Here is a 13,452-nt window from a genome sequence, read left to right on the forward strand (position 1 = left end):
TATCCTTAATCTTAATTAATTAATTAATCCTTAATCCAAAAAACCAACTGCATCGTTTCATGTACTACATATGCTTCCACGTACTAGACATTCTCTCACTAATAATTCAATGAATTTCAATTTGTATCATAGTTCAATAGTTATTTACGTAACCAATTATGAAAAGAGCGATATTGTTTAACAAGCGAAATATTTGCCAAAACGAGCCCCAGCCAGTTTTGCAATTTACGTGAGTTGAATAATATCGCTCCCTTCGTAATGTGTTTACGTTCACGTTTATCTAATTCCGCACATTTATAATATTTGATAGTTTTTTTTTAAATCTTCGTTTTTACGGCGGATTTATGAAAAAAATATGGGAAATATCTCATCTCGAGATTTCATATAGTTTTATGACTTTAAATGTGATCATAAACGCATATCATAACTTTTTTACAAAGCATCAAACGCAGTTTATATATTTTTGTTGTTAATCTACACAAAAAACGAATATTTTGGAAGAAAAAAAATTGAAAATTTTCCGATTTTGATTAATTTTTTTTAAATTTATGTGACAAAATATAGGAAATATCTCACTTGAAGATTTTATATGGTTTTATGACTTTAAATTCTCTTTAACAGTCAACCTTAGTAAGATACCATGGTAAAAATTTTCAATATTTCAAAGTTAACTTTTAATATTGTACACTACCAATATTATTGATTACAATAAGTGATTTTAAAAATATTTTTGTACATATAACTTTAATAATTACTTAATAAAATAGGTACAAACGATTATATGTGACAAAAGGTCAATTTAAAGATAAATTATTTTTAATTGTGAAAACATGATAAATCAACATTTTTCTATAATTTTTTTAACATTTGTTCATTTTTCGTGTAGATTATGAAAAAAATATAACAACTTCATTTGATTATTTGGACAAAAATTATCAACAATTATACGTAAATGAGTGCATTTTTATGAACATTTAAAACGCTGAAACCAACATAAATTTCCATAATTTTTTTTCTAAATCTGCCGTGAAAACTACGATTTAAGAAGAATCATCGAAATAGGATGATTTTTCGATTTCCTAGAGCCAAAAAACGAGGGGACCGCGAAAGTATAAAATTACCCAAAATATTAATGTAGAAAAAATAGTGTTAGAAGTATTATTACTATGGAAGCAAACAACGATATTTCAAAACAAGTCAGAAGTAATAAATGTCTTATTAGATACACTCTGGCCTAGCAAAAATTTTAAAAATGGTGCAATTTAAAAAATATAAAGAACATCAACTAAAAGGTACTACTTGCTTATTTTGAAAATTTGAAAACATTAAAGGCGTCCACTTTGTGGAAATCTGAACTCATCGTGTGCAAAAATGTCGATATCAAGAAGTACACTATGCTTTTGACTTGGCGGAAGACACAGTCAGCAGGATACCATGTAGGAGAATGTAGAATGATGGAATGGGGGGAGCCTGCAGGAAGGGTGAACTGATCTTCCTACGTGAAGGATCTTCCTACGAGAAGGAGATGAATTTAATAAATGCACCTTTTTTAAAATTATATTCCCAGAAAGCAAAACACACGTTGTTCTCGAATCTTCGTCATCAATCTTGTTGATCTCCTCAAAAAGCATAGAAATATTAGACCTCCTGCTGTAAAACACGACTTATTTTTTGTGTGATATTACAATGGAAAATGTGGCACATAACCCGTGGGCAAAAATGCATAAGAAAATTACCAGCAAAAATTGCTTAGTACCTGGGTCTACTTAATGTTAAAGGAGACACAAAACATTGTTTCAGACGCTCGTCAGCGTCTCTCCTGGAAGACTCAGGTGCGGAAATTCTGAAAATAAAGCAATACGGACGATGGAAATCCAACAGTGTAGCCTATGGCTATGTGGAGAATTCATTAGGTAATAAGAGAAGAATTTCAGAAAACATCCCGTGACAAGCCCCCGGCATACATGTATATATCACAGCTCCAAATGAAATTAACGTTAAACAAGGAGTTCAAGAGAATATTCATTTAAAAGAATGAGTTGTCAGTTAAAATAATGAAATAATTTTCAGTTTTTACAGTAATTAACAAATTATTCTTTGAAACTAATATCTATTTTTCCTAATATCAAGAAGTGACATAAACTGTCACATTTGATAGATGAATTAGATAAAATATTCACGGTATAAGCAATTCCTTTCTTTTTCAATTTGTTTTCAGGTGAAGATTAACATATTATACCTGACTGGTTTTAGATATTACTTAGGCTCAACTGTTTTGTAAATCGAACTATAATAGAGACAGAATGTCTGTTCCCTTCTAGAAAATAACAAAATGTGCCTATAAGTAGGTCAAGGCATGTGTCTCAGAGTCGCCCGAACTTTCAAAGAAAACGACCACAAAAATATTCCACAAAATTTTCGTTTGGAAAGAAGTAAATGTTTAAGGATTATTTTTAATCAGAAAATTAAGCTTTCAATCTTAAATTGAATTAATGGTTGATATCGTTTACGTTCGATTGATCAAAAATTATTGGTTAATGTCGATTTTCAATTTGATGTATATGAACCTAACACATATCCATTTTAAAGTGCACAAACCGTCACTAAATACTATTTTTTCTTTTATATTATATTAAACTTTGATCAATAAAATAAGGTTTATCCAAAAAAGTAATATTGAGTGCGACATGTACAATTTCGCAATAAATATTCAGTTTAAGTATTGAAATATATTCCTTCAATAACAATAACATTTCACTTGAGAGGTGGTAAGCCGTCACCATAAGCAACTGGTCTAATATGAGAAGATATAGTTTTATATATGTATATATATATATATATATATATATATATATATATATATATATATATATATATATATATATATATATAAAAGAACAGAAGACATAGTTTTATATCTTATCTTGCTCTTTTTTATCTTTGAAGTATTTATGAAGCCAAATAGCTATCATTGGAGAGCTTAGGTATTGCAATCCGAAATAGGAAACTTGTACAACTCGTAGAGTAAAAGAATAAATAAAATATTTCCTTCATATCTACTACACATTTCTGAAAATTCATTTTAAAAATTTCACATAAATATGAATCATGAAATTTTAACTATTACTGATCAATATATCTGGAAATTGTTAAACATACGGTTTAACTTTCTCAATTTTAGTTTATTTCGCTACTTGCGAAACAATTTGAACCGCAATGTCAATTACAAAATGAACGTTACAAATTGCACTTCCAGAGTTTTGACGCACATCACAACTTCTATTCCTAATATTGCCATTGTTTGAGTTTGTACTGCAATGAGAACTTTTTCACTACGTTGAGTAAACTAGTTTTTAATGACATAATGCAGTGTTGTTGGAAATTTGTTGAGCAAATTCTATAATTGAATTTAAAATTACATGGTGCATACAAAAAGTATTGTATAATTTTATTAGAAGAAAGATGAAAATAATCCAAAACTAGTTTCGATTTTCATTATCTATTTTTTAAAAGATTCTTCCGATTACAATCATACTTGAGAAACGATTATATTGGATAGGCAATCATTTATTTCACCCTTACACTTCTTACAGATCTTTGTAACGTTAAATCTCTCCATCAATCAGACTTTATAACTTTCAATATTCCTCTTGCGTAATATATTTCTATCATAAAAATACTTTCATCCATTCCGATCCGCAGCCTCTATAGAAAAAACAAGTTACATTAACTCAACTCGATTTTCAATTTATACAGTGCTTTTCAGATAAAAGTATCCACCTTTAATAACTTTTGTAATACTGGTATTTAGAAAAAATCCAAAAACACGTCAATTTATGTTGGAAGGGGCAAGCATTATGGCTTATTTAAACTTACTGGAAAAGCCAACCCCTCACCCCTAGCAGCATCCCCTTTATTTCTTTAAATTACTTTTCATATTTTTTATGTAAAATTTGGATACTCCTCTTTGAGCTGATTTCAAAAATGTATAATACTTGTAGGTTAAAGTGGTTAGTTTATGAGATAAACAATTTTTCTTTTAAGAGCACAAATTTTACTTATTATTTACTTTCACCTTATTTGCCTGTACTAAAATGGGTTGTACAACAGTTCAAACTCTTTAATCTTTTTAACTGTGCTATTTATTCTACTTAAAAAATCCAAACAACAAAAAACTCTACTTTTTATTAAAGTTTGACATTGTCAACTAGAATTTGTAGTCACTATTGATAGTGTAATTTGATACATTATTTATTTTGTTTCTCTGAAATGGTTTACTCTTTGCAAGAAAGAATTGAAATTGTAGGTTTATACTACCAAAATAATAATTGTGCAAGAGCTGCTGCTAGAATATTTAACGAATTACATGACGGAAGACATGCAACTCATAAGTATGTAATTCAACTGATGGAGAAATTTACCACAACAGGGTCTGTTTGCAATAAAGTGCATAAGCGAGAGGGACTCGTAAATAACGAAGCAATCCAAGTGGCAATTTTAGGGCAAGCCAGCTTAGAGGCTCAACAACCCCAATCGTTGTCAACAATAAGTAGAGCGATCGGTGTTTCATCTTCTACAGTTTTCCGAGTTCTACATAAATTCAAGTACCACCCATACAAAGTTAAGTTGGTGCACGAGTTGAATGAAGATGATTTTGATCGTCGTCTAGATTTTTGCGAATCAATGACGCAAATTATCAATAACAATCCACAATTGTTAAACAATATTTGCTTTTGTGATGAATGCTCATGGTCATTAAATGGCTTAGTAAGTAGGCATAATTGTAGATATTGGGCTGAAAGTGATCCACATATTATGCGTGAATTCCATACACAACATCCCCAAAAGTTAAACGTTTGGTGTGGTATCCTAGGTGACCACATTGTCGGACCTTTCTTCATCAACGGAAATTTAAATGGTGAATCATATCTTGAGTTACTCAGGGAAGGGGTTGACCCACGTATTACAACAATAATAGAAAATGATGATAACCTTTCCGAAGATTTACTGGTATTTCAACAAGACGGAGCTCCCCCACACTATGCTATGCCTGTCCGACAATTTTTAAACGAAACATTCCCCGCTCGTTGGATAGGTAGAAGGGGGCAGATGATGGAGTGCCCACCTAGGTCACCGGATTTAACACCCCTAGACTTCTTTTTATGGGGGTATTTAAGAACAAAAGTTTATGCTACCCAACCAGAATCTCTGGATGATTTACGAGAGAGGATAGAAAATGAATGTCGACAGTTAAATCCAGCCGTATTAAGCAATGTCAGAGAGGCATTTCAAAATAAATTATACCATTGTATGGAAGTGAATGGTACTCATTTTGAACACTTATTGTAACTTCATAATAAATAGCACAGTTAAAAAGATTAAAGAGTTTGAACTGTTGTACAACCCATTTTAGTACAGGCAAATAAGGTGAAATTAAATAATAAGTAAAATTTGTGCTCTTAAAAGAAAAATTGTTTATCTCATAAACTAACCACTTTAACCTACAAGTATTATACATTTTTGAAATCAGCTCAAAGAGGAGTATCCAAATTTTACATAAAAAATATGAAAAGTAATTTAAAGAAATAAAGGGGATGCTGCTAGGGGTGAGGGGGTGGCTTTTCCAGTAAGTTTAAATAAGCCATAATGCTTGCCCCTTCCAACATAAATTAACGTGTTTTTGGATTTTTTCTAAATACCAATATTACAAAAGTTATTAAAGGTGGATACTTTTATCTGAAAAGCACTGTATTATGAAGTGAATAAACTGTTAGGGAAGTTTAATAACTATGCCATTTTATTTGAACACGTTCTCTGAAAACCGAAATAAAGCAAAGGGGTTGATCATAACCAGCGTTACATCATATGCTCTAATTACTCATAACTAACATAAACATTTTGATGTAAAATGTTGCCAAGATTAGGTCATATGACACTATAAAAAATGTAACAGATCTTACAGTTTCTAACTCTACACGCCTATACTTTACACGTAAGTTAAAATACATTTCGTCTATTCACTATGATTTCTGAACAATGCAATAAGATAGAATAACTATTATTATTTATTTGGATGTTTTCAGATACTCTTATTTGTTTTCTGTATTGGAAATTATTTGAATTAATAATATACAGAAAGTGATATGAAAAAATAATATCAGTACAAATTAGTAACTAGCTTTTAAACAAGATTTTTTTGATAGAGACGCAAAATCACACATCAATGTTTTCTTGTAACTAATTTTCGTTATTTACTATTAGTTTAACATCGTTCCTTCACTGATGTAAATTCTTTGTATGTAGTTACGAATGTCCCACACATTTTACTTAAAACAGTGCATCTCTTTATGATCTCGATCATGAATAGTTATGAAATTAAGCTTCCCTCTTGTCTTAATTTTATATTTGTAGTGAAGCCTTTTGATATTTTGTTATTTCTTATAACCGCATTATCATTGTTTTTGAAGGTCTTATATTGCAAGAAAAATATCTCTCATCATCTCAAAGTACATTACCTATTCTTGAACGTTTAAATACAAATGTAGTCGTGCGAATAGTAAGCTAGATGTACAGTCTTTTCTGGTAAGTTGAGAAGCAGTGTCAGAGCTACTCTGGCAGTAATTTAAGCAAATCCTCAAACAATTTTTACCAGCAGATGTTAGGGAACTTCGATGGTACTGACTTGTTTCTGTTTGTATTCTATTCATAAGTGTCGTTCAAAATATTATTTCAGGCTATAACAAACCCTCTATTAATAACTAATAAAATTAATTTTGTCATGAAATCAATTTACCGCTGATTACTTTCTTCAATTGTTCGCACCTTTACTGAAAAATATACCATGAAATGAATTTGTTCACTTAGCTTTCTGTTGTATATTAGTTTTTATATGAGGATTGCTAATTAAGTTTTTAGATGAATAAAAATAAATATTTATAATTGGATATGGCTTTATGATTGTTCAAAATATTCTCCATGAAGATCAACACACTGTTGCATGCGTTTTAACAAATTGTGGTAACATTTTTTCATTCCGATTGAGGAACCTCCAAAGCATATAATTTGACGCATTAACCGCTTCTTCAAGTCTAGAAAAACGTTGACTTCACAATTTATTTTTTATCTATAGGAATAAGAAGAAATTATTGGGTGCCAAACAAGGACTATATTCGTCTTCTACCCTTGGTTTCCCCACTTTTTTGGAATACACCTAACAAACAAATGCTGGTGTATCAGTGAAAATTGATAATTCTTCATAACTCTTATGGTACGGTGGCGACATGTCCAGTTACTCAGGAAACATAGGCTACCATTTGCTTGTTGTTTAGTTTCAAGTACGTATGCATAAATCCATGATTCGCCTGTCACAATTTTATAGACGTGTTTTGAAGTACCGCCATTGAATTTTTTCCGCATTTCTTTGCACTAACGAGCTTTTTTGGAGAGATTGTTAAATTATGTACGTATTTTGTATTATCCAACGCGAACAAATCTTTTCGATAGCCAAATGTTGATGCAATCTTGAATGTATGCAAGTGTAACTAATCTCGAAGTATGCCTCAATTGCATAGTATGTCACATGAGGATCTTGCAATATTAGTTTATACTCAGAATCGTTTTCTGATATATCGATGATTTTGAACGACCTTCATAAATTCGTCCTATAACGAAGTACTACTAAGCTTGAATTCGGAAAACCAGCGAAACAAGGTTGATCGAGATGGTGCTTCATCAGCAAAAATTGAAGTGAGTTGATCGGCTTACTTCTATTGGTTCAATCTCTGTCGTATGAGTTATTATACTATTAAAAATTTTAACTTTATGATGAAAATGTCAGATATGACATTCAATCGGTGTTGCCATACCTCAAAACTTAAGTAGCAGCCCTAGCAGTACCAGAATGGCCTATCCATATATTTTTTATACTTGGAGCCGTCTTTTTCCAAAACCCACTCCCTATCTTTGACTTTTCTCAAGGTACGTTACATTGGTTTTGGTAATGCTTTTTTATGCTTTTTTATATATACAAAATAAGAGCTGTTTTAGCAACGATATAGCATGAATTATGAACAATATTGTTTATTTGTCATTAAGCTCTATTATCAAAATAGGACAGTTATACCAAATACTTTGTATGATATTAGTATTGAGAGTTCGTGAACTTGCTTTGCTTATTTCGAAATCTTTCTCACTTACAAAAACACTCACATCATAAATATCTATATGTAAATGATTTAGGCGACCTGCATAAGTCGATTAGAGCTGTTATTCCAAACTAAACAATTTTCTTTTCCACCATAGTATCATTTCAATATCAACATTTGTGGTAATCAACTGTATTATTTAACAAAAACTAATGCAGCTAATTATAATGAATATATGACAGGAGAGTTATTTGAAAAGTGGTTTAACAGCTTTTATCTAACATTCCACCACAGTCAGTAATCGTTAAGATACCAAATAGTAGTAGTAACAAAGCTCAAATGTTAGTATTTATGCCTGAAAAAAATATTCCTATTCCTGTCAGCGATCGTGAAAAATGCCCAACAAACAGAGGATTGCTTACTGTGATTAAAGGTCTAAAGTAAAAAATTTATTATATTGACAAGCTGTGCAACGAACAGGGCATACTCTTCTCAGACTACCTTCTTATTATTGCACATTTGACCCTATAGAATTAATATAGGCATACGTAAAATCAGAATTCCAGAACTGAGTAAAGAGATTGTAGAACTCTTAAAAAAGTACTAGCAGCAGACCGCCAAGAGCTTTGGAAAAACTGTGCTGAACATGTTATGAAACAACCCATCATAATTCAATCTAATGATTACTCTAGTTCAGACGATTCTGACTACCATTATTATTTACAAAAATTTATTTGCAAAGAACTTATTTTCCTTTATGGTTTTTACCTTGAAATTTCGTTTTCCAGGAAAAGAAACGAATGGGGTACAAAAAGGGCTCAGTTCACGTCTGGTACCCAATTTAAAACAAACTTCCTTCCTGGCAGGCATATTTTACTCGTCTATTTTCGTTTGATAATTTGATATTCAGTTGTAGCAATTTAACGAGATATAATAATGATTTTTTTCAAAGTTCCAAGTAGGACTACATTTAAGTGCATCTGTCTAAATAACGGCGTATAATATCGTCAAATTTATAATGATTCGATTGCCTTTTAACGAATATTTTCTCGCATAAGATATACATATTTTCAAAATTATTTATAGATAATAAATTTATAATATGAGGCATCTACGCCTATGGTAGATCAAACAAAATTGTTGGCAAGGGTTTTTTCAATCTGCAATTTATATTGGAATAACAATATCTTGGTTTCTCACTTTTTACAACCACAAAACAATGAATATCTTTCTTACGTCCGTCGCTATTGTTTAGTTTAGAGATAAGTACAAAATAAATCTTCATTTTATAGGACTCCTACGTAGACGACAACACTACTTTTTACAATGTTGCAAACTTCCTTAAACTAGCATACAGTAGATTAGGTTGATTATGTTAGTTATAACATCAACATGAGATTTTATGAATTTTATGTATAAGTAATTAAGAAGCGGAACATAATAAAAGTTACTATGTATTTGACTGTAATTACATTATTTGTACTACTTTGCTGCGTTATTTGTTTGTGAATTATCGCATTCGCAATCTTGCGACACTCCTTTACGTAATTCTAAGGTACCTAAAAACACTAAAACTTTATTGAAAAAGCTTACTCCTAATCCAATAATTATTTAGAATGAACATTAACATTTCACCATAAAAATAATTGAATAAATTTTTTTGGACAAATATATAAATTTAACACTAGACTTTTACATTTGACAATTAATATATAATATATGTTTAGGGATTGTTTCACTTAGACACCTTGATTTTCCACTGAATTCAATTAATTTTCTTTTGATTAAAAAATTACAATAAACTGTAATAACATACAATGAAGCTCTTTCAGATATGACTATCGAAAATAATATCAGTCACTAAAATGAATTCAAATATCTTCGGGTCAAATTTAATTGTTTATATAAGACACTCGTAAGATCAAGAATCGACTACGGCTCCACCGTCTATGCATCATGTAAGAAAACATATATTATACAACTTTACATATTGCAAAGCACTGCACTAAGATGCGCTACCGGTACATTTCGAACACCGATTGAAAGCCTTCACTGTCCCACCGGAGTATTACCCCTCCGACTCCGAAGAATCTAAATAAGTATGTACTTTGCAAAATCAGTCCTGTTAAATAAAAATAACCCTGTTGTCAAAAAATTAACACAGATCGCTTTAAACACCTATTCGAAAACAAACAAACAACTATTCCGTTATATGAAAGAATTTGCCAATATACAAACACCCTAGCCCTTGAATTGTGAGATTTCTTTCCACTCAACATAAATATCAGCAACAGTTGTACGGGAAGTGATAGGAAACGACTATAAATGGACAATCAAAACAAAAATTTGAGGGCAAGTGGCAAAGTGACTGGAACAGATCGCAGTCGATATTAAAATCTATAAAACCAACCGTCCAACTATGGAAAAATAGTTTTAAAAATCATACGGACCATATGAAAATCGATCGTTTAAGGCTACGGCACAGACACATATTTAACCGAGAAAAGCCACCAATATGTGAAACCTTTAACGAGAATATCAACGTGGAACACTTATTATTGAACTGTCAAAAGTACAAAAATGAAAAACTAACTAACAACTTTCCTAACACCATAATTTCTCTACTTAATAATAATTGTAATAACACAAACTAATATCTAAAAGTCACTCGACTGTATCAGAAATTGTGAACAACTGACATGTCGCTAATAAACTTTGAAGTTGATGCGACAATACATATATAAAAAAAAATAATTGTTTTCTAGTAAACAACAATCAGAACATTCTGCATATGTTGCTTGAAGCACTAAGCGCTCGCACAACTTCAATAACGAAGCAGACTGATAATTCCTATATAGGATGCGCAATCAAGTTTTATGTAAATGCATATTTATCACCTGATATTTTAGTTCGAATATGAGATTGCCTAGTTTTTCTTCTCGTACTATGTCCAAAAATATACTATAAAGTGATGCAATATCATCAAAAAATGTAATAGGGTAATTTAATTTATCAATTGACGTATTGAAAGAAACAAATATTTTTTGTAATTGTGTGTACTTACTTATATTTTAATAACAAAAAATAATCACAAAAATATACAGGGGTTCATGAATTTAAGTTAATTTAGAAACTTGATTGAGCAAATAAATCGCTCTACATTTTTCCTATCAACAATTCATAACCTTATAACTATATATTATATAGAAACAACTGTCATCTATCACATTTTAGGTCGTAGATGTAGATTGAGATTCTTGTTATTTCATAATTTATTATTCCTCTATCGCTCATTTGCAGAGTGAGTGCGAATATATAAGAAACTTCATGTTCCATGCACCGTAAATTAAATTGAATATGAAACTTACCCAAGTGCCGCTTGGAGTTTGGAGTGATGACAGAGTCTGAACTTTGCGCCACTTTGTTGATTATTTCAATTGCTTGACAAATAAAAATATAATTATGTAGTTTCACCTTTCTGCTAAAATAGCGGCACTTATACTTTCATGGTTATTCCATTAGTTGAAATTGGAACTTTTTACTTGAGGTAAATGTTTCTAAAAGAATGAAAATTATATTAAAACTTTTCAATTGAAACAAAGAAATAGCATTTCTATGGGTCTGAAAATACCAACTTTTCCTTGTTCTAAGGAGAGGGCACTGTAACGAAATTTTTGCGTCTTGTTTAGTTTTTCTTTTTATACTTGTCCTTTGACTATATAAATATGCAAAATATTCTAGAGTTACTTTCTGTCTTCGAGACTCTTCGGGTAAATGAATAGAATTATAAGCCTTGGATTCTAATAATTCTTAAATTGTGTTGTCAAACAACTCAAATTTTTATCCCCTGCTAGATTAAAGTATTAATAGTAAAATTCTTGATACCAGAAATGCTCTATTTTAAACAAATTAGTTGAAGGTTCAAAAATAATTGAAAATTAACTAATGAGCTTCCCAAAAAATATTTTAAGTATATACTCCAATGTAATAAATCAATTTATCTTATTTTTTGTTAAAAAGAAAACTAGTAAGCAGAAAAATGGCTCCATGGTTATTTGTTGGAAAATAACATTTCATTTTTTCCAAGCATCTACATCAAATTATCATTATACCATATTCTCAGTACTCTTCCACATATCTCCCCTTTTTATTTGTAATTTGTTTGAAGGTAGTTTTTATCCAATTTTGTTAAAGTAGCAGTTATATTATTTGATTCAGGAAGTTTTGTTTTATACAAAAAATTGTCCTGCAAGGTTTTAATAACCATGAAAATAAATTCATCGGATTGTGCGTATCTCAACTAATCAGGCCATTTTACTGAACTTCGTTGTCCAATTCATCTACCACGATATTTATGACCCAAATAGCCTTTTACTGCAACGTAATAGTGGAGAGGACCCCCATTCTTTTGGAATGTTGATCCCAAATTATCGGGTTCATCTAGATTATGTACCAAAGTATTTGTAGTACCTCTAGTAATTTATATTCTGGTTAGGTTAGGTATTTACATTTCCATTCAAATAGAAAGTACTCACTTAACAAAGCAAATTGTTCTGATATAAACTGACTGTTGATTAATGTTCATATCAATATTTCCGAAAAATTCCAGTCTTAAGTCAAGATCGTCGTATAAGAAATAAAATTTTCTAAAGCTTGTGCAAGTATATCAATGCTTTGTGGTGTCCAGATGATTTTGCATCATTAATACAAACTATTATTTTTAACTTGGAAATTTTCTTCGAAAAAGTCTTAGCGTTCCGATCGTGAATATCTCCCCTACTTTTACAAAGATCGCCGCTATTTCTAAAGCACGTAGGTACCTACCGTTTCGCTTGAAGCGATTAAACGTTCGTAGTTTAATAAATTATTCAATGTATAAACATTTCAACAACAAGTTCAAAAAAGTAAAGTCAATGAAAGTAAATATAATCTAGACAGCCTGGAATAAGAATCAACCTAATTACACTATAAACAGGGCTGGGTAATAAATTATAAAACCTGAAAACCTAAAAGCAAACACAGAACAGTTGCAGGAAAAGGCTAACAGATCTTTAGAATACCAAGAGACACAAAATATGAAAAATTCGCGATGGTATACAAAAACAACAAACAAACTGATACAAGAACAAGAAAGCCTATAGTACATACCTTAAATCACATGAAGCAGACGACAGAAAATTGTATATGTGCTGGAACAAAGAAATGAAAAAAGAGGACATGAAAAGTAAAAATGAAACATGGGAAAAGAAATGTTGAGAGGTTGATTGGTATATTGGAGGAACGAAGGTGACAATTGCGTGGACATCAA

The 13,452-nt window shown here is 30.7% G+C and overlaps 1 protein-coding gene across 1 annotated transcript in view; it reads right to left on the bottom strand.

Annotated features, from left to right (window-relative positions):
• Positions 1 to 12,548, bottom strand: part of LOC130448276 (ras-like protein family member 10B) — a 204,777-nt gene extending 192,229 nt beyond the window's left edge. The window contains exons 1-2 of the mRNA XM_056785562.1: positions 12,520 to 12,548; positions 11,513 to 11,625 (exon numbers count right to left, since the gene is read on the bottom strand). Coding sequence (XP_056641540.1) covers positions 11,513 to 11,625; positions 12,520 to 12,548 — 142 coding nt within the window. The remainder of the gene's footprint in view (positions 1 to 11,512; positions 11,626 to 12,519) is intronic.
• Between the last annotated feature and the right edge of the window lie 904 nt (positions 12,549 to 13,452).

The sequence above is a fragment of the Diorhabda sublineata genome, chromosome 8 (genome assembly GCF_026230105.1).
Source record: "Diorhabda sublineata isolate icDioSubl1.1 chromosome 8, icDioSubl1.1, whole genome shotgun sequence".
NCBI lineage: Eukaryota > Metazoa > Arthropoda > Insecta > Coleoptera > Chrysomelidae > Diorhabda > Diorhabda sublineata.